This window comes from Nymphalis io, chromosome 14, assembly GCF_905147045.1.
Source record: "Nymphalis io chromosome 14, ilAglIoxx1.1, whole genome shotgun sequence".
In the NCBI taxonomy this organism is placed as follows: Eukaryota; Metazoa; Arthropoda; class Insecta; order Lepidoptera; family Nymphalidae; genus Nymphalis; species Nymphalis io.
In genome coordinates, this window is record NC_065901.1 from 8,262,730 (window position 1) to 8,288,436 (window position 25,707).

A 25,707-nucleotide genomic window follows, 5' to 3' on the forward strand; every position below is an offset into this window, starting at 1 on the left:
CGGACAGCGCCACGGACGCGCGATAACAGCGATCGACGATTATCGGCCAGCCTGCGCCAGCGGGAGGACTATAGCTGGCAGTCACACTGCACATAACACGCGCTAAACTTTTCACTCTACGATAGCAATGTTAATCTCTATTATATTAATAAACCACAATGTTGCATATTTGTTTGCACATCATGTTATATTTATTATATATACCTACTCGATGTAGAGCTACAAAACGAATATATTATTTAAAAATAAAAAAGTTGTTTATTGAACATGACGATATGCGGATCATTCACTTTTATTCTTATCTTTTGTTTACCCGACCTACCCGACAGTTCTTTTACCTATGATAATAATTAATAGATATTTGCTTAACTTAAATTGTTTTCAAACTCAATTAAAATAACATGTTATGTGATATTTTTTCTCTTTTTATTTTTTTAATAACCAAACAGAAACTTTCAAATTATCGATAAATTATGCAATAATTTGCTTTATATTTAACATTGTAAATAAATTAAAACTCATATTAAATAAAAGCTTTTACCTTGATAATAATAATAAATGGTTAAGTAATAAATTCTTCAAGTTTATGGCTTAAGTTTCGAACTCATCTAATAAAATCACAACGGATATTCCGATTGGAGCGGAATAGATAGTATTTTTGCAATGCTTACATCCCCTGATAACTAGTGATAACATTCCTCGGAAGTGATGCTGAACAATGGACAACAACAACTAACCCAACCGTAATAAATAACGGAAACTTTCGCATGATTTTAATGACAAGACTGAATCAATGTTGTCACTGATTGTAGGTGCTTCAGGCTTCAGCGATATTGAAATAGTATGTTATATTTGTAAATTGTATTAAATATATATAACTGATGTCTCTTATATATTAAAGATACATCAATTAAATATTATAAAGTTAAAAGTTTTTTTAAGGTCTTATTGGCTCAGTGGTTATTGTAACATGATTTAGCGCTTACGGTTGGAGGTTCAAATGCAAACAAGATATTTTAAGACCAATACGTTTGTTTTCTTTATGTCCTGGATGCTTGTGTTTATGTGTCGTGTTTCTCCGACACAGGGTTAATTTATGAGGGCTGTTAAGTGCAAAATTCTTACTTATTACTTATAAAGTATGTAAGCTAAATAAATCGCTTATACACTTAATAAAAAATACATTTTTTTAAAATGTACAAATTTTTCCATATGATATTAGAACTAGACAGTTCTATATATCAGGTTTATTCTTATATATTAATTCTTAGCGTTATAAATAAAATTAATTGATAAGAAATATCGAAAAAATTTATATGTAGGTCAACTTGTGTGGTTTATCCCAATTAAACAACTAGTCATGCGTGTCAGGTCTCAACGTGTGGAACTGACGGCGAACGCGGCGGCGCGGCGACGCTATCATGCGTCGGTGGCTGGTACCGCCGGCATCTGGTGCGTGCGCGCCTCTACTCGTGTTACATGGCAGACTTTGACAACTACGCACGCATACCATTGTAAATTTTATCTAAAAATATTACTCACATTATTAGGGTTTTTCATCAAACCAATTATCAATGACAGGGAAGTTTAAAAGATTAATAAGTTTTATGGTCAAAATATTTGGGAATTAGTTTAGTTTAATTTATATAAAATAATAACAAGAACAGAAATATAAGTATGTATTGATGCGTCATTTTAACTCATAAGGCATTAATTATTCCTTCTTGAGAAATCGGCACGTAGGACACGTGTCCGCATACGGCACAGGTAAATTGATAAGTATAACGTCACGATCTTTAGATGCAAGTTGCATAATTAAATAATGATCTTACGCGTGTTACAATTTACATAGGTGTTGTATGTAAATTGTTACATATACATAATACGACGATTGCGATTTGTGTATATTGTATGAAGGCGATAACGTCCGGTGGCTGGCAGTGCCAGCGTCTGCTCATTAGATCCATTACGTATTGGCATTCGTTGTATTGTTGTTTTCCTACAACAATGATGGAAAATACCTTAACAGTAAACACATAGAACAATTAAAGTATGTAAATCGTCATTTCTTGTATTTTCATGTACCTACCTACTCACGAGGTACCTACATTTTTTTTAAGAATAGTAAGGCGGACGAGCATATGGGCAACCAAATGGTAAGTGGTCACCAACGCCCATAGATATTGGCATTGTAAGAAATGTTAACCATTGCTTACATCACCAATGCGTCACCAACCTTGGGAACTAAGATGTTATGTCCCTTCTGCCTGTAATTACACTGGCTCACTCACCCTTCAAACCGGAACACTGGAATATCCGATGAGTGGGTGGTACCTACCCAGACGAGCTTTCACAAAGCTCTACCACCAGTAGATACTGTAATAGCGCTTTTGAGTTTTCTTTTGGATTCATATGATTATAAGAGTTTAATTACATCATATTTTACTATTCGATTCGTTAATTTTCTTTGATAGACTATACTGGCAAATAATTCACATTGGTAAACTATACGTAAGCTACTACGTTGTGTTTTAGATATTTTGTTTCATCTTTTAGCCATCTATATATAAATAGGCAACACATAAATTAGTCCAGTACTTTTTTCTCTTCTCAAGATTAATCAATTTACTTCTATTTTGTTCGTAGGCTACGTGTTGTCAACAAATAAATAGAAAATTGCAATCTCATATTTGTTTTCCTCAAATTTTTAATACTGCTAATGATTTAATTTCGACCACTAGTAGGTATACATACATATATTCATTTCGACTGACTCGTTGGTCGAGTGGCGACATATAAGGCCGCAGACCCCGATTTCCTGGGTTCAAATCCCACAGAGCTTTAGGATTTTTCTGTCGAAAATTCTCAATAGCAGCCTTGGAGTCTGAGTGTTGGAAGTGTGTACACTCCCGTGCTTCGGAAAGCACGAAAAGCCGTTGGTCCTCCCAACGGATTATGAGAGTTAAGGAATAGAGTGTGCAGCTGTGTTTGCGCTAACACTTGTTCACTATATTATGTCCTGTGCAGACTGCACAGGACATCTTGAGATTGGCCACCGTGGTCGAAATCGATCAGGAGGACGTTATCTATTATTGTTACATACACAGGTACTAATGTATGTTATGTTGTACATAATGTTAACCACGGGTTAATAATAAAGTGGTTTATTAGAGGTGACATTAATACTGAGGTTAGGCATAAAAGATAAAAAGTAATTTATATTTATAATTTACAAAATTGCTTGTTTACTGTCATACATGAATTAGTTTTAAGTGCAAACTTAATTGATGTGTGAACGAGTTAATTGTTGTATAATGTATGTGGTGTGTACTGTATGTTTCCCAATAAAAAAAATAAAAAAATCTAAATCTAATAGAACATGGTTTTTCCCGATTCGATAGCCTGAGGCTGATGTATATTTTATAAAAAAAAAAAACAATATTAAATAACATATAAAAATTCACGTCATAGATTTTTTGACATCTACTTTTAATTCTGCGGGATTTATGCAGATTTATTCGAAACCAGCGAGTTCCCGCTGGATTGAAAGATCACACTTTGCTGGATTGCAAATCTTAATTATACGAGTATATTTACAAATATGAGTTATCAAAAAAGTAAATGTAATTTTTAAATTCCGACGTTGTATTTTATTCTTACTTAATTATATATATAATTTCAGAAAAAAATGCAAGCCTTTCCATTGTCACAGTTGCATGAGGTTATTTCCTCGAGCGCTCAGATGTTTTATTAGCTTTGCGTCAGTGGAGAAATAGAATTTAAAACTAATTACTATTTCATTTGCATCGTCAGGAAGTTAAAAGGCAAATTTATATTGCTCACATCGTCGTAAATTGACGTCTAGATAAATATATTGTTTATTCTTTTTCTTAAGCTTTTAATTACTTTTTTAAACTAAATAAAGAAAGCAATCCGGTTTTTTTTACATAAAATACATGGTTATATAGTATTTTTATTGTTTTTGTTTTTAAGAAATAGATAAATTAAACAAAATATTGGGCTGTTTATCAATAGTCTGGTGATAATATACTCGTTAACTAAGCACATGTGTTTCGAAAATTATTTACAAAAATATTTTATCAATAGAAATCCATTGTGTCAAATTACAAATATTGAAATTTGATGTTGATTGTTTTGACGCAAAAAAATAACTTTTTATCTACGCTGTTTTACGATTTACAAAATTTATAAAGTCACGCAGTATGATTATCTACAGTATGAGCAGATGGATTCCATTAAGAAGAACAAAATAACAACTAAATGGAACCAAATTTTTGTGTCAAGAGATCTTACTTAATATATGATACATAATACGTAAATCTTCTTTGCTAAAATTAAATCCTTAGGTACTAGATTACAACTGATATGTTGATTGTTGAGCAGGATATCATACTTGTTCTATTGTTGACTACATATTTAATGAATTTATATTTTTATTCATTGTGTATATTATTTATGACTGCCTCGTTGGTCTAGCGGCTTGATGTAAGGCCGCAGATCCGGAGCTCCTGGGTTCAATTCCCAGGTCGGGCTGATAAAAAAAGTTATTGGGTTTTTCTGTCAGAAAATTCACATAGCAGCCCGGAGCCTGGAAGTTGGAAGTGTGTACAATGCGCTTAATTCTTTCCGGTCGTATCGGATTATGAGAGTTAGAAAAAAGAGAGTGCACGTGTGTATGCGCACACACTTATTCACTATAATATTTCCTGCGTAGTTGGCTAATCACATTTGAGATTGGCCGCCGTGGCCGAAATCGGTCTGGAGGACATTATTATTATTATTATTATTATTATTATTATTATTATTATTATTATTATTATTATTATTATTATATTAATTATTACAGCTTTTTCTCCAAATAGTATAGAAATAATCTCACTGTCTCCTTCTGTCTGTATCTCCGTTTACTTCTACTAAAACACGCAACGGATTTTGATATGGTTTCACTAATTGAAAGCGTGATTAGCAACGAAGATTTAAATTTATAATTTATACATATAAATAAAATTGAAGTGTATGTGTCTTCAAATTAACCGCCTCTTTTAAAGTTAATACGGCTATTTGTGATTTACCAAAACCAAATCAATCATTTTTAAAAAGATTCTCTGTCTGTCTATCTGTTTGTCCAGGCTAATCTTACAATGGATAAAAATTACAAATTGAAATAACTGAATTATTATTAGAAGTATTTCAAGGTTCCATTTAGTCTTTATTTAATCAAAATCGGTTGAGTTTTTCAAAAGTTATATAAACATACTTACGTGTTTTTGCTCTTATCGATACACATATAATTATTTTGTCCTGATTAATTCATTAACACAGAGCCTAAGCCACAGGGGTTAAAAAGGTTTTACTGGTGGTAGAGCTTTGTGCAAGCTCATCTGGGTAGGTACCACCCACTTTTATGTATATAGGTAGATATTCTACTGCAAAACAGCCGTACTTGGTATTGTTGTGTTCCGGTTTGAAGGGTGAGTGAGCCAGTTTAATTACAGGCACAAGGGACATAAAATCTTAGTTCCCAAGGTTGGTGCATTGGTGATGTAAGCGATGGTTAACATTTCTTACAGTGCCAATGTCTATGGGCGTTCGTGACCACTTACCATCAGGTGGCTCATATGCTCATCCGCCTTCCTATTCTATAAAAAAAACCGAAATTTTGGAAATGTAACCCCAAACAGAAGAAATGGTGTAAAAAAAATTAGTGTAAAAATTAAAAAAAGTGATCTGATCTGCTTGAAATTTACTATGTGTGTTTCTAGATTGAACTGATAAACATGAATTCAATTTTTTTTTAAGAAATTAATTTTAGAAATTCCATCCTAACGGGTGGCAATTATTTTTTTCCGGGTTAAAAGGTTTGGAATGGACATACTCGCTAAAAAGCAACCGTAACCGTACCAGCCTATGAATGTCCCACTGCTGGGCTAAGGCCTCCTCTCCTCTGTTTGAGGAGAAGGTTTGGAGCTTATTCCACCACGCTGCTCATATGCGGGTTGGTGGAATACACATATGGTCGAATTTCCGTGAAATCAGACAAAAGCAGGTTTCCTCACGATGTTTTCCTTCACCGTAAAGCACGAGATTAATTATAATCACAAATTAAGCACATGAAAATTCAGTGGTGCTTGCCCGGGTTTGAACCCACGATCATCGGTTAAGATTCACGCGTTCTTACCACTGGGCCTTAATACTACACTATGTCTTAATATTTCACCTAGGGAAACCGGGTGCAAGAAATACGTTTTCTTTATACAAACGCAATGAAGAGAACAGGTGCCTGGTATGTATAGTACTGGCTTATTTCTCCTGGCCTCTACCTGGGCCGCTATAGTTTGATCATGGGTCAGCATCCTCAACACAACTTTCAGGGACCGTTAACAGAATTTCAAAGTATATAGTTCCTTCTTAAAGTGTGCTTCCCCATGACATTAATAAGTCCCAAGGCCTGTCGTTGAACATGGCTGGAATTGATTTTAGTGAGAAGTATTATCACATGGACAGTTTTTATGTTGTATACTCCAGTAGGAGCCCTACGTGTGACTTAATAATTTTAACCCAATTTTTTTTCCCTGCAATTATATACATGAAGTTGGGGGATATGTGGGACTCGCCGGCGCTGAGGGCGACGGAATACCCACTAAAAAACTAGCGGTACCCACTCTGTCTTTTCGAGGGAGCGTCACGGGATCGCTTGCGCATCTTACCGTGACGCCCCGACGGTTGGCCCGCTTAAGAGGGCTTCCATTTCCAGGGGGGTTCCCGGGGTACGGAGTATCCCCCCTAACCCCAGCGGCGCTTACGGTGGGGGTGCGCATAGCGTCACCTCCCCTCCTTCGTCGGTGGAGCGGGTCAGCGGCGGCACTCGTATCATGCTCTCGCTCCGCGACCTCCTTCCGCGACATGACACTCGCAAAAAGAAACCATCTCTATCCTACACCTCTCGCTGCCAAGCATGGCTTTAATCACGCTCGGTTCCTTCTTGTTATCCAGCGATTCAAGTGGGGGCGGTTTGCCTCCACTGTCGCCAGGCCTGATGATGGGATCCCAGGTCCTCCTCCCATCTTCAAATTAGGGCTTGTTGGGCTATAGACCTGATTCGCCCCACCTCCGGTGATCCTGGACGGTCGCCATTCGTCCTGGCTTCCACCCGAAACCGATGCACTTCCGCGAGTACTGGCCTGGAGTTCCCAGGGAAGATCGCTCGCAAGAAGTGTTGCCGCCGTCCACAACATCGTACGGTTACCTCGTACCGCTCTCATCGCTCGAACTCTCTAAGCTCTATTACGAGCGGTGAGAGCGTCTACCCATATGGGTGCACCATATAACGCCATTGAGCGCAGAACACCGGCATATAAGCGCCGGCATGGTGTTTCAGGCCCCCCCACATTAGATAGGAGGTGGCCCAAGGCCGCGGCGGCATTGATGAGCTTCGGGCTAAATTGGACAAAGTGTTGTCTGAAGCTCCATCTTCCGTCCACAATCAGACCCAGATACCTCATCTGGGCCTTCACCTTTATCACTGTCCTTTGGACTGTGATACACGCTCCACGAGGGGCCCCCGACGTGGACCGTGGAATAAGAGGGCCTCCGTTTAGGATGGAGACCCTCAAGCCCAGCATTACTATGCGGTACATCGTGAGCGACGTTCCGACTTCCGCCAGGAGGGCCGCCTCTTGGAAATTTCGCCTCGTCGCCGTGATGAGAGTGTCGTCCGCGTAGCACAACAGCCCAATCCCGGAAAGTACAGGTGCCCGCAGGAGCTAGTCAAAGCCGACGTTCCACAGGATTGGGCCGAGAACCGACCCCTGTGGAACGCCACAGCCTACCTGACGCCTTCGCCCATCGCTTCCCTAACAGAGGACCATCCGATTAGTAATTTTAACCCCAAAAGGAAACACCGCATACGTCGTTTTCAAAAATGTGCTTCGATTATTCATTATAAATAAAATTTTCAGTGATTTTAATAGTTTTGTTTAATCTGAGTTTGATAGTATAAAAAAAAATATATTTGTACGCTTGCTCATTTACATTATTAAGCATATTCAAGGGCGTGGATAGATGGGGTATTTAATAAACAGAATCGTAGATCGAAGACATGTGTAAAAATATTTTTTCTTCAACCCATTTAAGTCACTGATGATTATTAAAATAATAATCATCAATCAAAAAAATGCCTTAATATACTTTTCTCTAATCAGAATGACATTTCATGCTTTTTTCTTCAAAGACAAAATTACAGACTTCCAAACAATCGCTTATCCTTTACTTATACTTAAGCGCGAGCGAAGCCGCGGGCACCAAAAATATTTAACAACTAGCGGCTTCGCTCAAAATATTTAACAACTAGCTGTTGTTAAATATTTTTGGCTAAGCTATGATGTTGTTTTGTTCAAAAAACTATTTACGTTACGTACATTTAAATGGCTAAACCCTAGGCGATACATCGAAATAATGTTCTAAATAATTATGTTTTTAAAAAGGCCTACTGATAGGTCTACAACAGTCTTTGTATATCTTATAAGGTATATATCTTAATAAAAACTACAAGTTATTTGCAAAACCATTTTCTTAAATTTTTTATTAATCCTTTTTCAAATTATTATGTTAGTTCCCTTGGGCATTTAAAAATAAGATTACCTTAGAAAATATCACCAATTCTAAAATACGTCCGAATATTTTTTTGATAATAATCTCCTACAAGTGTTAAAGATATGTAAATGGGTTAATGGAGCCTAGAAACGTTGAAGTACCGTTTTCTCTTAAGTATTCATTTGCTTACGCGGAACCAACTCGCCGCAACCGCTAAGGCTAAAGAAAAGGGCAGAGTCTGAAAAACATTTGAGAATTTTTTTATGATTTTTGAGATTTTGATGATACCAAATTCCATCGGGCACACGGCTACTATTACAATAAGTTTCATTATGTGAACTGTATTTTTATTAAATTATATTTTTGTTTCAATTGTTTTTATGTTTCCCTTCCCATTGTAAGCGTCATATATCACAAGAGAATGCGACCAAAACCATGTCCTTTCGCTTTACGGTCAAAATCGTACAAAATTGTTAGAAAAAATTATTCTGAACTAGGTGCACAGTAACGGTCAGATGCGAAAAAGCTGCTTTCGAGTACATATCTGCTATGTTACAAAAGGTATTATATAAAGGCTATAACTATATAATAAAATACAAAATAAATATAAAAAGAAAAAAAAATTTATAACACATAATAATTTCACTATAATTTAACGATGCAAAACTATATGACCTAATAAATAGGTCTAGCTACTACTCAAGTAAGGCGCAACAGTAAATTTATCTGATATAATTTTTTCTACATCTGGGCAACTTATTTTATCACGTCCAACAGTTTTCCAGACGAAAATCGTTGATACAGAACCATAACATTTTTTAAAACTTTCATTATGGTCTCAAAATGTAAAGTGCTCAACAACTGACTCAAATTCGGATCAAACATCGTGAAGCGAGTGTCTTAATCGTCTCCAATTCCTCCGCTATTAGCCGCCGTACCCTTAACATACGTGTCCACACGGAGCCCAGTTCCACGTTTCCCACACTACTCTTATCCTTATGGTGCCTTGCAGCCTCTGAAACACTGTTTCATGGACTACAAAAGTTATTACTTGGTGGTAAGGCTTTGTTCAAGCCCGTGTGGGTATGTACAACTCACTCACATCAGATATTATTATTTTACCGTCAAACAGCAATACTTACTATTGTTGTGTTCCGGTATGAAAGGTACAGTAACAGCCTGTTAATGTCCCACTGCTGGGCTAAGGCCTCCTCTTCCTTTTGAGGAGAAGGTTTGGGGCTTATTCCACCACGCTGCTCCAATGCGGGTTGGTAGAATACACATGTGGCATAATTTCAATGAAATTAGACACATGCAGGCTTCTTCACGATGTTTTCCTTCATCGTCAAGCACGAGATGAATTATAATCACAAAATGGTATGGTATGAAGGGTGTGTGAGCGTATTTACAGACGAAAGGGAAATAGCATATCAGTTCCCAAGGTTGGTATTGGCATATGCGTTGTAAGTTAGATTTATTACTTATTAATATAAATATGTTATAAATGAAAAATATGAATAATATCAAAATTTAGGTTGGGTTGATTCAAATTATACCCATTTTTCTAGTGGTCATCTACGTTATATAAGGAAATTCTGTGCAATTTTATTCTTCTAGAAGTAAATGTTTCCCATTAGACGATATTGTCTTAGGTTAGAGTCGATTTCAGGCTATAATAATTTTCAGTCTATAACATATATTATATGTACATGAAAAACATAATATAATTACCGAAACATCGAAAGCTATAAAAATTTGGAATGCTTCTTCTATTTATTCCATTCTTAAATTTTTATGAATGAAGCCGTGACCGTGACCGTGGCCGCTGGTCATATTTGTTAGAAAGATGTTACCACTATTTTACAGCACTTTGGGTGACATCACATCTTCATTGTAAGTTATGTTACCAGGAAGCTTCAACGCGGCTTCACAACGAAGGCGACGTATGCACCAGTGAGGAGTGCTTTAGATAACTCTTACCCCTGCAGAGAAATCCGCTGAGCCACGAGCAAATCACAGCACGGGAGGAACAGCGAATATGTTGAAAAATTCCGGACGTAAAAATACTCACTATAAAAAAATGCTTAGAGCTTTGTTCTGGTATACTCAGGAATGTATTCATATCGTAAAAAAAATTGCAATAAAAACAAAACAATTTAAATGCTTACTGTGGTTTAAGTGACCAATGGCGAAACTTATATTAATTATTTTGTGTCAAATTGGGAAAACTAGGAAGTTCAGTAAGTTGGTGTTTTATCTTACTGACCGTAAATAAAATTTCGCCGAAGTTTTCTTAAGGGTATTTATTTTGAATCTGAGAATTTCATCACATGTCACATATGATGAAATTCGGATCTTTTAGGGTGATCGAGTCGGTCCAAGATCACCAACTACCGACTGGGTGCTGACTTTAAATTCACTTTTGCATGTAAAATGCCACGCATTGAGATTATGTCAATTTGATCAATGATTATTTATCGATATATTTTTCTATGTAAAACAGAAATTTACTACTAACTAGTAAATTTAAGCTTAACTTAAGTGAATTAGTAAATATTAAACTTAAACATAAGCTATTTCTAAGATCACTTGTACACGAATTGCCATGTAATGCCTAAAATAAATATGTTATTCTGTATTTCAGATTTCAATTTTGTTCGATCACTCTTAGTACAATACAGTTTTCTTATTTTTCTTAATTCTTAATATAAGGTAAAAATAAAACGAGACAAGTATAATTTGCGCATATTTTTTCTTTAATATGAGCATTTTACAACAATATTGAAACGAAATCATCATTTTGAGATCTGCTGCCATAATACACTACGGGCGCTCAACAAATAAACATAAACCGCGCTCACTAATCTATATAAACAAGTCGCATAAGTACATACAGGCTTCCCATATATTCTATACATACACTAAAGCTATATCACCACTTGCCACGCTACGTTCGCAGAACGTCCGCAATCACTAGTCACACGTCACTTTGATCTGTTTTGTTCGCTTGTTCGCTTGTCCGAGTGTCCGTCAGTTCGTCGCACTAGTAGATCACTTCGTACACTGTGGCCTTTTTGTCGCCCGAGCCCGTCACTATGTATTTGTCGTCCGAAGAGATGTCGCAACTGAGCACCGATGATGATTCCTTCGACTGTAAATATAATCGTTCGTGATTAATATTGAACGGTTTAATTAAATTATGCGTTTGAGGTTTCTTGTAAACTGTATTACAATATGGAACTAAGGATATTAGAATAATCATTATTTGAACAGGAAAAAAGAATAACATATTTGGAATTGTTGTTTTTATTTACTGAGATTAAATTTAGTTAACAGTAAAAAGCTGTGCTATATGTATGCAATTGATTCTGACTGATTATTATCACTAAATCCAAATGAAATACTGTTTGCATATACGTGTTTGAATATAATATAAAAAAAAACACAAATTCTGTGCAATTAAATGCTTCAAGCAAAATATAATTTGACCTTAACAATAGCGGGTGACTTATAGATGAATGACTCACTTGGAATATACTAGCGCCATAAGGCGTGCGCCAGGCGTTGAGGAGGTTGTCCTTGCCGGTGGACACGAACCACTTCCCGCAGGACGCGAACCGCAGCGACAGCACGCACGACTCGTGCAAGTGCAGCTGGTACTTGTCGGGCTTCACCGCGTGCAGCACCTCCACGTTGCTGTTCTCCATACCCACCGCCAGCCATTCACCTAAAATATACCAAAATATAAATTCTTTTTATTTCCATCTTAATAATACCTTTTTAATTTTTTTGAATAAAGGATTCAAATGATATCAAGATTTTGTTTTATTTGATTTGTTTAATTAAAGCATAAGTTATTATGCATCATATTTATTGTATCATAAGTGAGAGTGTACCTGTGGGACAGTATCCTAATGAAAATATCTGTGAACTAAAATCGTGTTGCTGTAATTGTCTTCCTTCTCTTAAATCCCAGGATCTGAAAAAAAGACATCGAATTAGAAAAATAAATTATTATCCAAATTAAAATATAGTGTAATTTTCAATAATTCCTTTAGTTTGCATATTTCGATCGGTAAATGACAACAAACAATGACGCGGCCAAATAAATCAGCGTAATGACGTTTTTGAGTTTGTAGTAGTGCACTGTCACCAGATAAATAAATAAACGAATATTTTTTATGTATATTTTTTATTTATAGTTATTTTAAGTCTATTAAACGAAAATTTCTTTAACACATTTCGTCCATCCTCGCTTTCATCCGATAAATCATTTATGTTACTGAGGATTTGTTCTAATATCGTCTAAAACGTCTCTAAGCCGATTTATCTGTAACTAATTGGAATTCGTTCATTATAATACGAGACAATATTATCGTTGATGCAAAATTGATTTGAACTATAATGGTTGGTTTAATACCTGACTGTGTTATCGAGACCGCCGGTCCAGAGTTTGGTTCCGTCGGCGGAGATGTCGATGCAGGAAGCACCGTCTGTGTGTCCTTGGAACTGTCGTACCAGCGTCTGGTTGTGAAGGTCCCAAACCGCGATGTTGCCGTCTGAGCAACAGCTGAAGCACACCTGCAATCAAAACAAATTAAAATGTTATTATTCAACCCCATAACTGTTATATTAGTTTTTTTACATTTCTTTTTTTATTCTTTGTAAATTTTCGATACATTCCTAAATTCAGGATGGTATGGGTTGATTTTACGAGCTCAATTGACGCAAAATTCCTTTAATTGCTTCTCATTACTATTGGGTGTTTGCAGTTAGAATTATGAATGTCGAGTGACAAAACCACACGGCATTTACTCATTAAAAATATATTTTATTGAATAATGTATCGAAAAAATACTATAAAGAAAATAATTCAGTTTTTTGGAGTATATTAATGAAATTTGTTTTACAAAGCAATACACTAGTCTTTTTATATGTTCATATATATAATATCAGTACCAAGATACCACGATGGTTGCGGTAGAATAGAGCAGAATTTTTAAGAATAGAAAAAGTTCCAGGTGGCTAGTAAGGTTACCTTGGAGTCGGGACTGATGGCGAGCGCGTAGCACGCGGGCGCCGACGACGTGAGCTCGGCCTTGATGCGCGGCGTGGGCGACGCCAGGTCCCAGATGGATAGGTTGGAAGCCTCGCCGCCCACGATCAACGTGCGCCCGTCCGGCAGAAGCTTCACTGATCTTATGTAGTTGTCTCTTTGCTGTAATACGATGAAATCGAAACATAAAACTTGATTCTATACTATCTACTGCTATCGAGGGACGACATTGAAAATAACGAATGTTATTTGGAAATTTTAATTAAAAAGGAGCACGTAATAAATGAGAGTCGCCGACAGTTACCCACTCACCAGGCAATCCAACTGGCTGACGGGTGCCTTGCTGGGCTGGCTGATGTCCCACACCTTGACGCAGCCCTTGCCGCCGGTGTAGACGTACTTGGTGGGCGACGAGACGGTGACGGCGCAGACCACCTCGCCGTGCGCCAGTGCGGACACCTGGCGCGCGTGGCGCGGGATGCCGGGGCCCATCAGCGCGTCCGGCGGGAATGGCACGGGCTGCATCTGCCCCTCCGCAGACACGTGGAATGAGTACGCTCTGAAAGAGAAACAAATTTATAAGAATTTGAAAATCGCACTTGGGGAAGTGTTCGTCTTCTTGTTACGAATTATCTCATTACATATTAATATGCATATAGAATAAATAAAAAAGACAAATATCACAATTCTATATTAGTATTCTCATATATATATGTATCGAGTAAAACAAAACTTACGGTTTGCCACCGGGTATCGGTGCGAGTGCAGCCGGTCCGATGGGGGGACGCAACGGCTCATACGCTAGCGCCGCTCTCGCGGAATAGCCTGCGAGACCGTACGCGTCGTGAGCACCGTTGCCGAGGTAAGGGTACTGTAGCGCGGGAGGCTTTACTGCGGCCTTTAGAGGCGCTCCTGCGGACCCCACCCCGCTAGCACCTGACGTTGGCGTTACTGGCTTAGATATAGGTGTACTTGGCTTCTCGTCCAATTTCTTTGCGGAGGGTGTTGATGCGTTACTCGATGTTCCTGATCTGTAATTTAAATAAAAAAGATTAAATTTAAAATAGGTAAATGATATTCAGTAAGAAGTATTGCTAAGATTACATATTAATGTCACTATTATGTATATTTAAATGAGAGAACCTAGCACGCTCTTGATTATTAGCGAATTCAATTATACCCGCCCATTAAAATGTATTGAGGTTATTTACATATTCAATACTTTTTGCTACAGAAAGACCTGAATGTTTTTTGTATCGTTTAATGGCAATGTCATATAAATGATGTATTTAGGTCGCGAATTCGTGATACTATGGTAAAACAAACATGTTTTACAATCATTAAAAATGTCCAATTCTAATTATTTAAGAATATTTAAGATAAAAGTTTGGGTGCAAATGATTTTTTTTTATGAAACAATCTCGAGATTCGCTATGTAATTGATGTTGTTATGTCATTTTAGAACGTAATGCTTAAAGTTTTCCTAGAAATAACAATAGAACTAAATCATTAAATAAGTTTATTAAGCTGTTTATATAATCCGTTTTAATTAAATAACACTTTAGTAAGGCCCTACAAGGTTTGGCTGGAAGGCTTAACCATAAGTTTTGTGAGGATTATTATCATTGGTTATCCATCAGGCGTGTCTAATCTCATCGTCGTAACAGGACTAACGCGCCGTTTCGTAATTGATTCAGAGAAGTAGATTAACTTTTGACTGTTCAATCGTCGCTGGAACATTGACCTTCCGCAAGAAATGTAACGGATAGTTTACAAACTATGGCTTCCCTTAAATGGATGGAGCGATTATCATGAATTTATCGTGCACAACATCGGACTAAGGCGCAACTGGCCCCAATACATGTTTGTTATACAGATTATCGAGCGCTATAAATGTTTTACGACTCTTTGTAATGATTCTTTTGGAATGTTAAACTTTATGGGTAATTGAACAGTGATCACGTTTTGTTTTCATCTGTTTTATATCAAAACTTTCGATGTGACTTTTAATGATCTTTGTAATCAATTCGTTTCTTTGAAACTACTAGGCAAGTTGACGTAAATGATACCTGGGACTGTGCGGTGGGTGTTCTTTCTTAGGTTGTAATTTGTCCAGGCCATTTTCTCGTGGAGAAGGGGCACCATTGTGAGGAGACGTCGGTTCTTCACTTGCGTCGTCTACTACCAGCTCCTGGTTATTTAAATTACGATTATATTTAATGTAGAAACTAGGTACAGTCATCTTTATTTATTTATTTATCATTTTTATAAAAATGGTTATTCAATATATATTTTTTAAATTAGTTCTCATGGTTACAACACTTTAATAGATAATACGATTAATTTCATTAATAAATATAACTTATAATTATTTTAAGTTAATATTTTTAATTAATTATATTATTGAGTAAATATTAAAGTTTGTGCAAAATTTCAGCTTAATCAGTGAGGTGGAACTGGTTCAAAATTAACTTAAAATGTTTGACTCACACACTGACTGAAGAAGCACAATGAAAATTGTAAAAAAAAAATTGTAACTCAAATATTGTAGTTAAAAATGTCAACATTTTAAATAAAAAAACTTCAAAATATTCGTAAAAAAACTAGACAACTTACATGACCCATATCTTTTTCTTCCTTTTTAAGTTTCTTGTGTTCTGGTTCTGCTGGACTTCTTGTCCTGTACTTTTCTCTTTCACCGGGTGATATTGAATTCCTCTACGACAAGAAAAATAAACCAGTTAATACAAATCGTAGAATGTTTCAATGTATATGCATGCGGTATCTGGTCTTGTTGATATAGCAAATAAGAGTAGGTAAACATAATCAAAACGTTTACGGTCGAGCTTACGTACGTATAGCAATCAATCGATCATTGTTCGCAAATAAATCGGCGCGCAGCGATGCGAACGCTACAGTCAATATCAATATCAAAACACGCTGAGGCAGAACAAACTGACCGCATGATTAGCTCCGGGAGTGGTCATCGCCCCCCTCACGACGCGTCGGGGGGACGTGGGGCAGGGCGGATGCTATATTCGAATGAGTGCGCAAATACGAACTAATGAAATAATCATATACGTGTCGAACGACCGTCGCGCTTACTGATTCAGCTCGTGTTGACATTGCGATACGAAATATATTCGCGGATGTGCACAAGCACACTTCAGTCTCAGTATGGATTCACGCAACAATTAAACAGATTATCAACATTTAGTCGAGTGCTCACGGCGATTTGGTTTAATGTTACCGTGTAAAACAAAAGTTTTTATTTGACTACTACTTACATATAGTGAATTGGTATATATACTCATATTTTGAAGTGACTTTTCGTTTGGCATAATACAATTAATCTAGAGTATAAATGCTATACAACAAGGTTTGTAGGCCTGGAGGGGTCTAGCGGGCCTAATTTTACGAGGTACTAAGTTAGAGGATAGTGGCAAGCTGTTAATTTGCTCGCCACGCCGTCAACCTGTCGCCGCCCGCTGTGACTTACAACCCTCTCGTACACAAGCAATATCGCTTTATGTTCAGATTCAAGTTTATTTGTGCTCAGAGCGCAGAGAGCATTACGATTCACGTCAGCAATTGAGCTCATTTTATTGTACATTTTATATTTCATTGGACAAGTAGCCGCTCTAGTAAGATGAACATTTAGTTTACATCTATATATTTTTTTTATAAATTTCTAAATTAAATTAAAATAAATTAGTACAAGACTGTTATTCATTTCAACACGATGCTATAATTTTATGAGTAACCAAACTCCACGCTATTTGATATCCAATTTCAAGTAGGTAATGCTATTTCGAGAGACCCACGGTGCGCGCCATAAAGCGACGTGTCGGATTCGATTCAATGTATATTATATTGCCCCTACGAGTCATTCACTCAGGGGGTAAAGCTCTTGTGGCTAATCGTTAATTTAATAGACTTTGCGGTCGGCTGCTATTATAACATAAATGTGTAATATCTCTGGCCATTTGGCTGATACTCTTAGAGTAAACTTTAACTTGTAATATTATTTTTATTTTGGTATGTATGGCAAGCAAAAACAGTCATAGGAAATCTTAAATGAGAAAAATGTTTAATACATTTTACATCATATAAATAAGATGAAATTCTAAAGTTTAATAAAAATACTTTGAAGTACGAACGTGAAATTCTAATTTCATTTTTGTCAGTAAAGCGAATAGAGTTAATCTGTACCTACTCTATCCCATTACTTGGGTCGACCTCAAGAAAAAGGCAATCGAGCCGGTACAATAGTCGGCGGGCAGGGCGGCGCAAGCAACATTGCCGCTAAACAAGGCGCTACAAGCTCCGATAACACGACTTATCGGCTACTGTTCGTTTCGAGGAGGATGGAGGTCACGTCCTCCTGTCGCATGAGACACATGTGTCGAGAAGAGGAGTGCGAGAAGCGGGTGGTAAGTCGGGCGCGGGGATCGGGTCGCTCTGACGTAACATATAAAGTGGCAACACACAAGCGCGCTGTTAACGCCGCCCGGGCTTATTGTCTGCGGTCACGCGACGAGCCGTTTAGCCGCGCACGCCGCGCCGCCCGGTTAACCGGAAGGGGGGCGGTTAACCGGACGCTTGGGGGCGGAAGCGGGGGAAATAGATAAATAGACCGCCCACCGCTCGGAAATGTACGGATTGAGTTCGGACTATATTTCAGGCATAATAGTTTTGAAAAGTTACTCGATTTTCTACAGTTATCGCGTCAGCCGTATCAGAGATGTCTTAACATTTTTATTTTCCTTAAGATGTTTTTATATAGTATTTTGTTTGTTAATGCTAGTTTACCTTTAATAAAGAAGTTGTTATCGAACTTTGTAAGGCAATCATTTACGTGGCATTAGTTAGTCGGAAGCGAGTTACAAAAAATTAATCGCAAGCGATCGTGCATATTGCGGTGCGCAGCGCGACTTTAAAATTAACTTCACCGGTTCATTCGTATACATAAATAATGAAGGAATTTCTGAATACACATTAAACTCCTATAAAGAATACATTAGCATAAATTTATGGTAGCCAGTCGGCATTTCGAGCGTGTTTTTACGTGACTCGTAAAGTTTATAGTCGCGAGTGGTGGATTGCGTTTACTGCGCTCGCTATCGGTTTATGGCCGACCCCAAATAACCAAATTGTCTGATGATCGTTGGCGAGCTGACGTGTTTCGCCACCCACTCAGTACTCATCGTAACCACTGCGCCATCAGCCCAACACCTGCTTGAACGTCTAAAAACAGTTCACGCTTATTATTCAATAAGTAGGTGATGTTTATTAAGTGTTTCTTCCTTCGTATTTTAAGTATAAAAGACAGAAATGTAAGTTCATTACTTCAGTATAATTAATAAATAAGTAATTTATTGACAATATATATACGAAGATATATTTGATAAAGCCTGGGAAACGTAAATAATAAATCTTTGGCGTGTCAAATTATTTGTGAGATTGAACAGTTTATTCAACGAACTTGTAAGTTGTGTTAAATTAATATTCAGCCTAAAATACTCGCAAATATAACATAAATTCAGTGGAAGCCGTCGATAAGTAATCTCATTCTACCCTACACCATTTCAAAAGTAATTAGCGCAATTAACAGGGGGGCCGGGCGAGAGACCGCGGGGAGCGATCGCTTTCACGCACGCAAACAAATGTCACGTGGCATGGCAGCGCCTTAATTAAAACGATAATTGAGTTGACTTGCGAAACTCATCCGCCATTTCGGAATTCTGAGAGAAATTTCATGGAACTCCCCTCGAAACTACGAAGCCCTTAAGTGTCGACGACTTTAATTTTGTGTTAGCGTCTACTTTGTGGTCGCGACTCCAATTTTAATACGATGTACGCGGCCTCACTCTGTTAAAATTGCCTAAATAAATTACCTCGAATCGAGTTACGTCGCCGTGTTGCAAGTTAACTCGTTCGGGAAATTGGTACTGAAGAAGTAAATCATCAAGACTGTGTTACAGCAATTTTCATTCAATGTGTTCGAAGTTGAAACCAAATTTAAAGTAACTTTGTATATAATATGTAACGATAAATTAAGAAATATTATTGTAATATATCTTTTACAGTGACAAGATAAAGCAAAATCTAAATATCACAAAATCTTCCTTCAATGTTTTGATTATATTCCCTCTGAAGTAATTTTACAATTGACACTAAGTCTAAGAAGTCTTAATTTTTACTACTTTTCAATATTTTCGTTTCCCGACTAAAGTAAGTAAAATTAAACCGTATGTTACCAATATGTTATTAAAATTAAATGGACAATATGAACACAATATTTACAAAAAAAAAAAAATAATATTGAAAAAACCAGTAGTCAAATTACAATAAATATGCTAATAATTTTAGCTTGTAAAATTTTATTTCGATACGTAAGTATAATATCGATATAAATAAATAAAAATTGGAATCTGTCTGTGATATCAAAATAACTTCTTACCAAAACAAACTACAAAACATTCATTTTATTGTAATACTACCCTACTACCTAATAATTTAAACATTTTATATATTTAAATATATAACGTATGTAAGGTACATAAAATGATTTAGAGTTTGAAGTAATAATTCTGAAAAATTTTGTTTATGTTATTGACGTAAGGAGAGATTAATGTAATTGTATTACGGAATTTTAATGATCTCGCATAAAAAACAAGTTATATAATATTCTGAAAATAAAAATATTGTAACTAATGCTTGCGGTATGTCTTTTCGAGTGACAAACCAAAATTTCACTAGGGTGAGCTCGAAAGTTTATATTTAATATATAATAATCTGTCAGCATATCACGACCGTGTGTTGACAAATGCCAGCTCATTTAACCGTGATCCCTCGAAGGAAGGGCGCGTCAATCCCTCGGAGATTCCTTCGTCTGCAATATGTGCGTCGACACTCCCGCTACGACTTAATACCGGGGATAAACAATTCGTTCCACCTCTAACGATTCGCCTCCACGGAATAATAGATCGAAAAATTAATTTGTCAGGGTGAACGACCGTTTAAAATACGAGTTTTTCGAAAGTTAATCGCAATCGTTGACGTATTTTTGTGATATAGCTGTGCTGCTAGTAATAGTGGTTTTAATTATAAAAAATAAATACTCTTTTTTAAACAAGAAATATGCTTTATTTAAAAAAAACATAAAAAGTTATCATATCAAAGTGACATTAATAAATAAGTCGTATACCATACAACATTATATATTGTAGATTCTGAGCATAGATGGCATATAACATACAGTTATTATTTAATTGTTTTGACATTTATATACCGAATATTAGATAAAACGTATTATGTACCTTAATTAGTATATATTAGTAACTACGGAGTTTCATGCGGTTCCTATCAGTAGAATCTTATAATAGCTTTACTAGAACGAACTTTAAAATGACAATTTAAAAGTGGTTGAAAGAGAGTACTTGAAGTATATGTTGACAAGACTTTCTTTATATATTAAAAATTTACAAATAAAACAATGTTGTAGGTTTAATGCTTAGAACATTAAAATAATTTCATATTAGTAGTAATAACGGCGCAATGTTAAAAATATACAACTAAAAAAAATGTAAATTATGAAATTAGAATATAATGTATTTGTTTGTATAAAAGCGAAGGCTACAGGCGGTCAAACCACTAGGTCATTGTTAAAAGGACGCGGATTATTCCTCTGTTATTTAAATGAGAGCTCTCTTGCCACCCGTCAATAAAACATTAAACACGTAACAAGTTTATGCGCAGCGACAACCCTAGCGGATTCCGCCACTTCGTTAATCCGGGGCGGGGGCAGCCCTAAATTAGGGTCGAGACAAGCCTTAATCCCCCGCTCGGCGCGACGGGGGATTTATATTGTTATTGCTCCGCGTCCGGAATTATACGAGGGTTGAGGGACTAATGAAAGGGGAAATTTAATTCCTAATGATTCTCGTCTTAGCCCGTAACGAGGAAACTTGAAAAAGGGCTACGAGTCGCACTCTTTTTATGACAAATCGTTTTAGGCGAACCGGAGATTGTTCGTTTCAATTCTTCATCGCCGCTGCCTTACGTCTAAGTCTGTTTTCATTAGCAATGACCGATGTTAGCGTTCCGTGTCGATCGAATAAAAAGTTAAGCTTGGAATTGGATTACAAATTTATTCATGAAACATTTTCAATGCTCGAACACGGCTGCGAGCACCCGAAGCATATGTAAATGTGTGATAAGCACGAAGGGAACGACGCGGCGTGCATAGGAGCCGAGCGGCGGTGCGGCGGCGGTGCGGTGCGGCGGCGCGGCGGTGCGAGCGTGTTCCAAGTACACGAGCAAGTCGTGTCGAGGCAATATGGGACATACCGCACGCCGCCCGCCGCACGCCTGCCGCATTGTTAAACACGCCGACGACTACCGCACAGTTGCACACACGCATATTCTCCACTATACGGCGGCCGCCTCCGCCTCTCTAGCCTTTGTCGTTTTGAACTAATATCATCGAATGCAGCAAGTGCTACGGGCGAAACCACAAACCGAAACTCAATATGTTCCTATACTCACAGCTGGATGAAAGGCTTAAGAAGAACAATGCAACATACTCGTAATAATAATGCATCATTCGGCTTATATGTATTTACATTTTTAACAGAAATTAATAATATCGTTCGTATAGCTATGTTTCTTATATAATTAACTACAAATTGAAGGATTAAAGTTTTGACTGTTTATAAATACTTCTTATGTGTAAACAAATTGAACGATTGAGTTATTTCTATTAGTTATGTCAGTATATGTCATAATTATAAAACAAAACTATGTTGATAGAAATACAGTCAGGGCGCGGACTTGTGTGTGGTGTACTACATGAACTACAAGTACGAAGTGAGCGCGTCCGCCGTCCTTCCGCCCATTACGCTGCCAACTAATTGAGATAAATTATGAAGACGTGAGCCGAGCCGAGAGCTATCGCGCCCGCCTACCTGCTAATTACTAGCAGCGATTTCAATTACTCGAATGTTCTTTATTTGTTTATAAAATACTAGTTATTGGAAATTTGCGTAATGAGCGAAATAATACAAGGAATAATTAATTGTTCGATAAGCATACATGCTTGCGTTGCACTATCTTAATAGCATGGTGGTCGCCACAGTGCAGGACCTCACACGTTGCGACGATGTAGTGCAGGCCGCAACCGCAAGTCCGCAACATGGGAGAGTACAGCGTGAATGTCTGTGCTCGATGCACGCTCATTACACTTGTGGTCTAATGCTATCCACGCTGTTCTAGACATGGCTTTATGTCTGGACTAAGCTTTGTTAGGCATCGACTATCAACAAAGTTAGAATTTTGAAATAAAAAATAACCGTTAATTTTGATTGTGCGAAGTTATATCAAACTTTTGGTTTCAGACGTCGAATCGAGAAAATACGTCGTCTTCTTTAGAAAATAACTTTTTGGCTATTAAACGAAAAGGCAATAGCTTCAAGAATTAAAAATGACAAAATTTCTATAGCCTGCCAGCTACGACGTATACGACCCTACTACTATACCATTGGACTATTATGATATATTTTTATAATTATGTAGTAAAAAAAGTACAATTTTAATGTAACCTAATCATTGCTGAAATATATTATTACATTGAATCATATTTAGTTAATACATTCGATAGTTTTTTGCTAGAAATTATTCTGAATTGTTTCGTATGCGTAAGTTTTTTTTTAACAAAGTATTGTCCTTTTTACGTTAGTGAAAGCAATAGGTATCTTGCACATTCGATATTTAAGTGGGAATATTAAATCGATGGGTGTGTGAGAGCGCGCTGTTACGGCTACGGTCGGCCGGCTATCCGTGCAACAATGAATTGATAAGCCATGATTGCATTTACAAATGGAATTTTAGCGCGAAAGGTCGGACTTACCGTTGCGTGTTTCCAATTACAAGTGTTTCATTTAAACGAAATTGCGTTGATTTTAATTTTTAACTGCAAGCTTTTTTGGTTATTACTTGTATGTCTTATTAAAATAGCGATTTCGAAATAAATTTATAACTTTCATTTCACATTTACACTTTGTTTTTACAAATTGGTTGCCTTTGGAACGTAATCAATTATTGTATTTTATTTAATACCTATACATAGGGGTTATTATATAACATAACAGTAGAATAAAATGTTTAAAAATAAAGTAATAGATTGAGGTATATTTAGTGACATACTCGTATGTACCAATTAAAAAATAAACAAATAACTTATTTTAACAATGACGCGCTACATTATCGCATTGCAATGTAATCATATTAACATTATCCAAGACTTTGTAAGGTACAAAATGAAATCGAAATATATTATTGTGAAAGAAGCGAAGGTGTAGAGGTATGCAATATTCAATTTTGTCACGCGAGAGCACCGGAGGCAGCAGGCAGGTATTGTTATAAGAGCGGCGGTGGGCGCGATTCGATCAAGCCTGCATAAATCGATGCGATACGCCGGATCAGAACAAAGCCACACAGCTGAGACGAGCACTATCCCAACACTGCGATGTAACTATACATCACATATATGTTCGACAGCTCTTATGAAAGCTTTACAATTTAAATTGGGGTTTCATCGCAACGATGTCTAGAGAAGGGCGAATATTCCATAAATATTCAATTGTTTGTATATGTACCTAGTAAAAATTGTAGTCGATTTTACATTCCACTTTCATACGGTAGATAAAAAGGATTATACATAACTTTGGAGCAATTTTTTGCCTCTTAAGTATTTTCTGGCCTAAGTCCTATTTGACATATAATTCGATATATTATTGTATATATACGTAACTTAAATAATAAATAACGAAATACATATTTTTATGTCGGTTTACTCTACTCATTTCAAGTTCAAGCTACCTCGAGATTACAAAATTAAATAGTGTCAATACTTAATTTTGTAATTAAGTTATTCTTTCTTTAAATTATTTATAAAAATATGTATTTATTTAGTGACAATTCAGTAGACAACTTTTTTCAATTAATATAATATTACGATTTATAGTTTTTTTTTTTGGATTTTTATACATATTATATACGTATATAGGATAGACTTGTGAAGAAAGTAATTATTATATAGTATATCTTTAATATAAATAGGAATAAACATTTATAAGACTATACTGTTAAACTTTATGAAATGAAACATTTTAAGAACATTATTACTCTTAATATTTTATTCTTGTGTTTAACATTCCGTCAATCATGAATATTTATGGGTACATAAAATGAAAGTAAGTACATATAAGAATAAAGTGTAGTTAAATAAATGTGTTCTGCAAAATAAAATCCTATATAATTTCGTAAATGAAAATCGTTAAAATAATTTATATTTATCAAGACATTTTAAGGCCTCTTACACTTTATTTTTAGTCTAGAGAGAAAAAGGAAAACACAACGGAGACTACTATCGCACAATCTGTTTCACTTTAGGGCGTCTTAATAATTACAAGTGGCCATTCTTTCCAATTAAGGGAAGTCTCGAGCGATAAATTGCGAGGGTTGTCACAGCGGAGCGGGTGGCACGACTCTACTACGAGAACGAGTACCGACCGCGCGTAAACATCTCTGTCACCGTAACACCAGTGTAAAAACATTTTATATAATTTCGCTTTAATGGTTTAATGGAGACCTCACAACTCACCCTATCGTAATAAAAAAAACATCGCGCAATCATTATTCAATTATTGTCGTAACTAGTATCAATAAAAAATTATTAAAGTTTATAAAAATAATTTAATGCTAGTGTATGGGATTCGTTAAAACGGACCGGTTTCGAATAATAAATATATCGAATTCCATATTTATTTGCGAAGTGTTAAATCGTTTCTAGTTTTGTTTACATACTGACTTACAAGTATCGTTAATATAAAGCTTGTAAAAACGAAACAAACGAAGTATATCGAAATAAATTGCAAATTTAAAGTGATCGAATTTTTTGGGCATCTATTAAGTAAAGAATTTGGAGAGAATGCTAAACAAGGCCGGGTCCTCGCTCTGTGAGTTTTCCACTTGAA

The 25,707-nt window shown here is 36.3% G+C and overlaps 1 protein-coding gene across 1 annotated transcript in view; it reads right to left on the reverse strand.

Moving 5' to 3' along the window:
- Positions 1-11,346: 11,346 nt before the first annotated feature.
- LOC126773459 (protein groucho-like) overlaps positions 11,347-25,707 on the reverse strand; it is a 52,165-nt gene continuing 37,804 nt past the window's right edge. The window contains exons 8-16 of the mRNA XM_050494410.1: positions 16,286-16,387; positions 15,739-15,860; positions 14,407-14,700; positions 13,982-14,228; positions 13,652-13,831; positions 13,034-13,194; positions 12,510-12,592; positions 12,141-12,340; positions 11,347-11,764 (exon numbers count right to left, since the gene is read on the reverse strand). Coding sequence (XP_050350367.1) covers positions 11,657-11,764; positions 12,141-12,340; positions 12,510-12,592; positions 13,034-13,194; positions 13,652-13,831; positions 13,982-14,228; positions 14,407-14,700; positions 15,739-15,860; positions 16,286-16,387 — 1,497 coding nt within the window. The 3' untranslated portion in view covers positions 11,347-11,656. The remainder of the gene's footprint in view (positions 11,765-12,140; positions 12,341-12,509; positions 12,593-13,033; positions 13,195-13,651; positions 13,832-13,981; positions 14,229-14,406; positions 14,701-15,738; positions 15,861-16,285; positions 16,388-25,707) is intronic.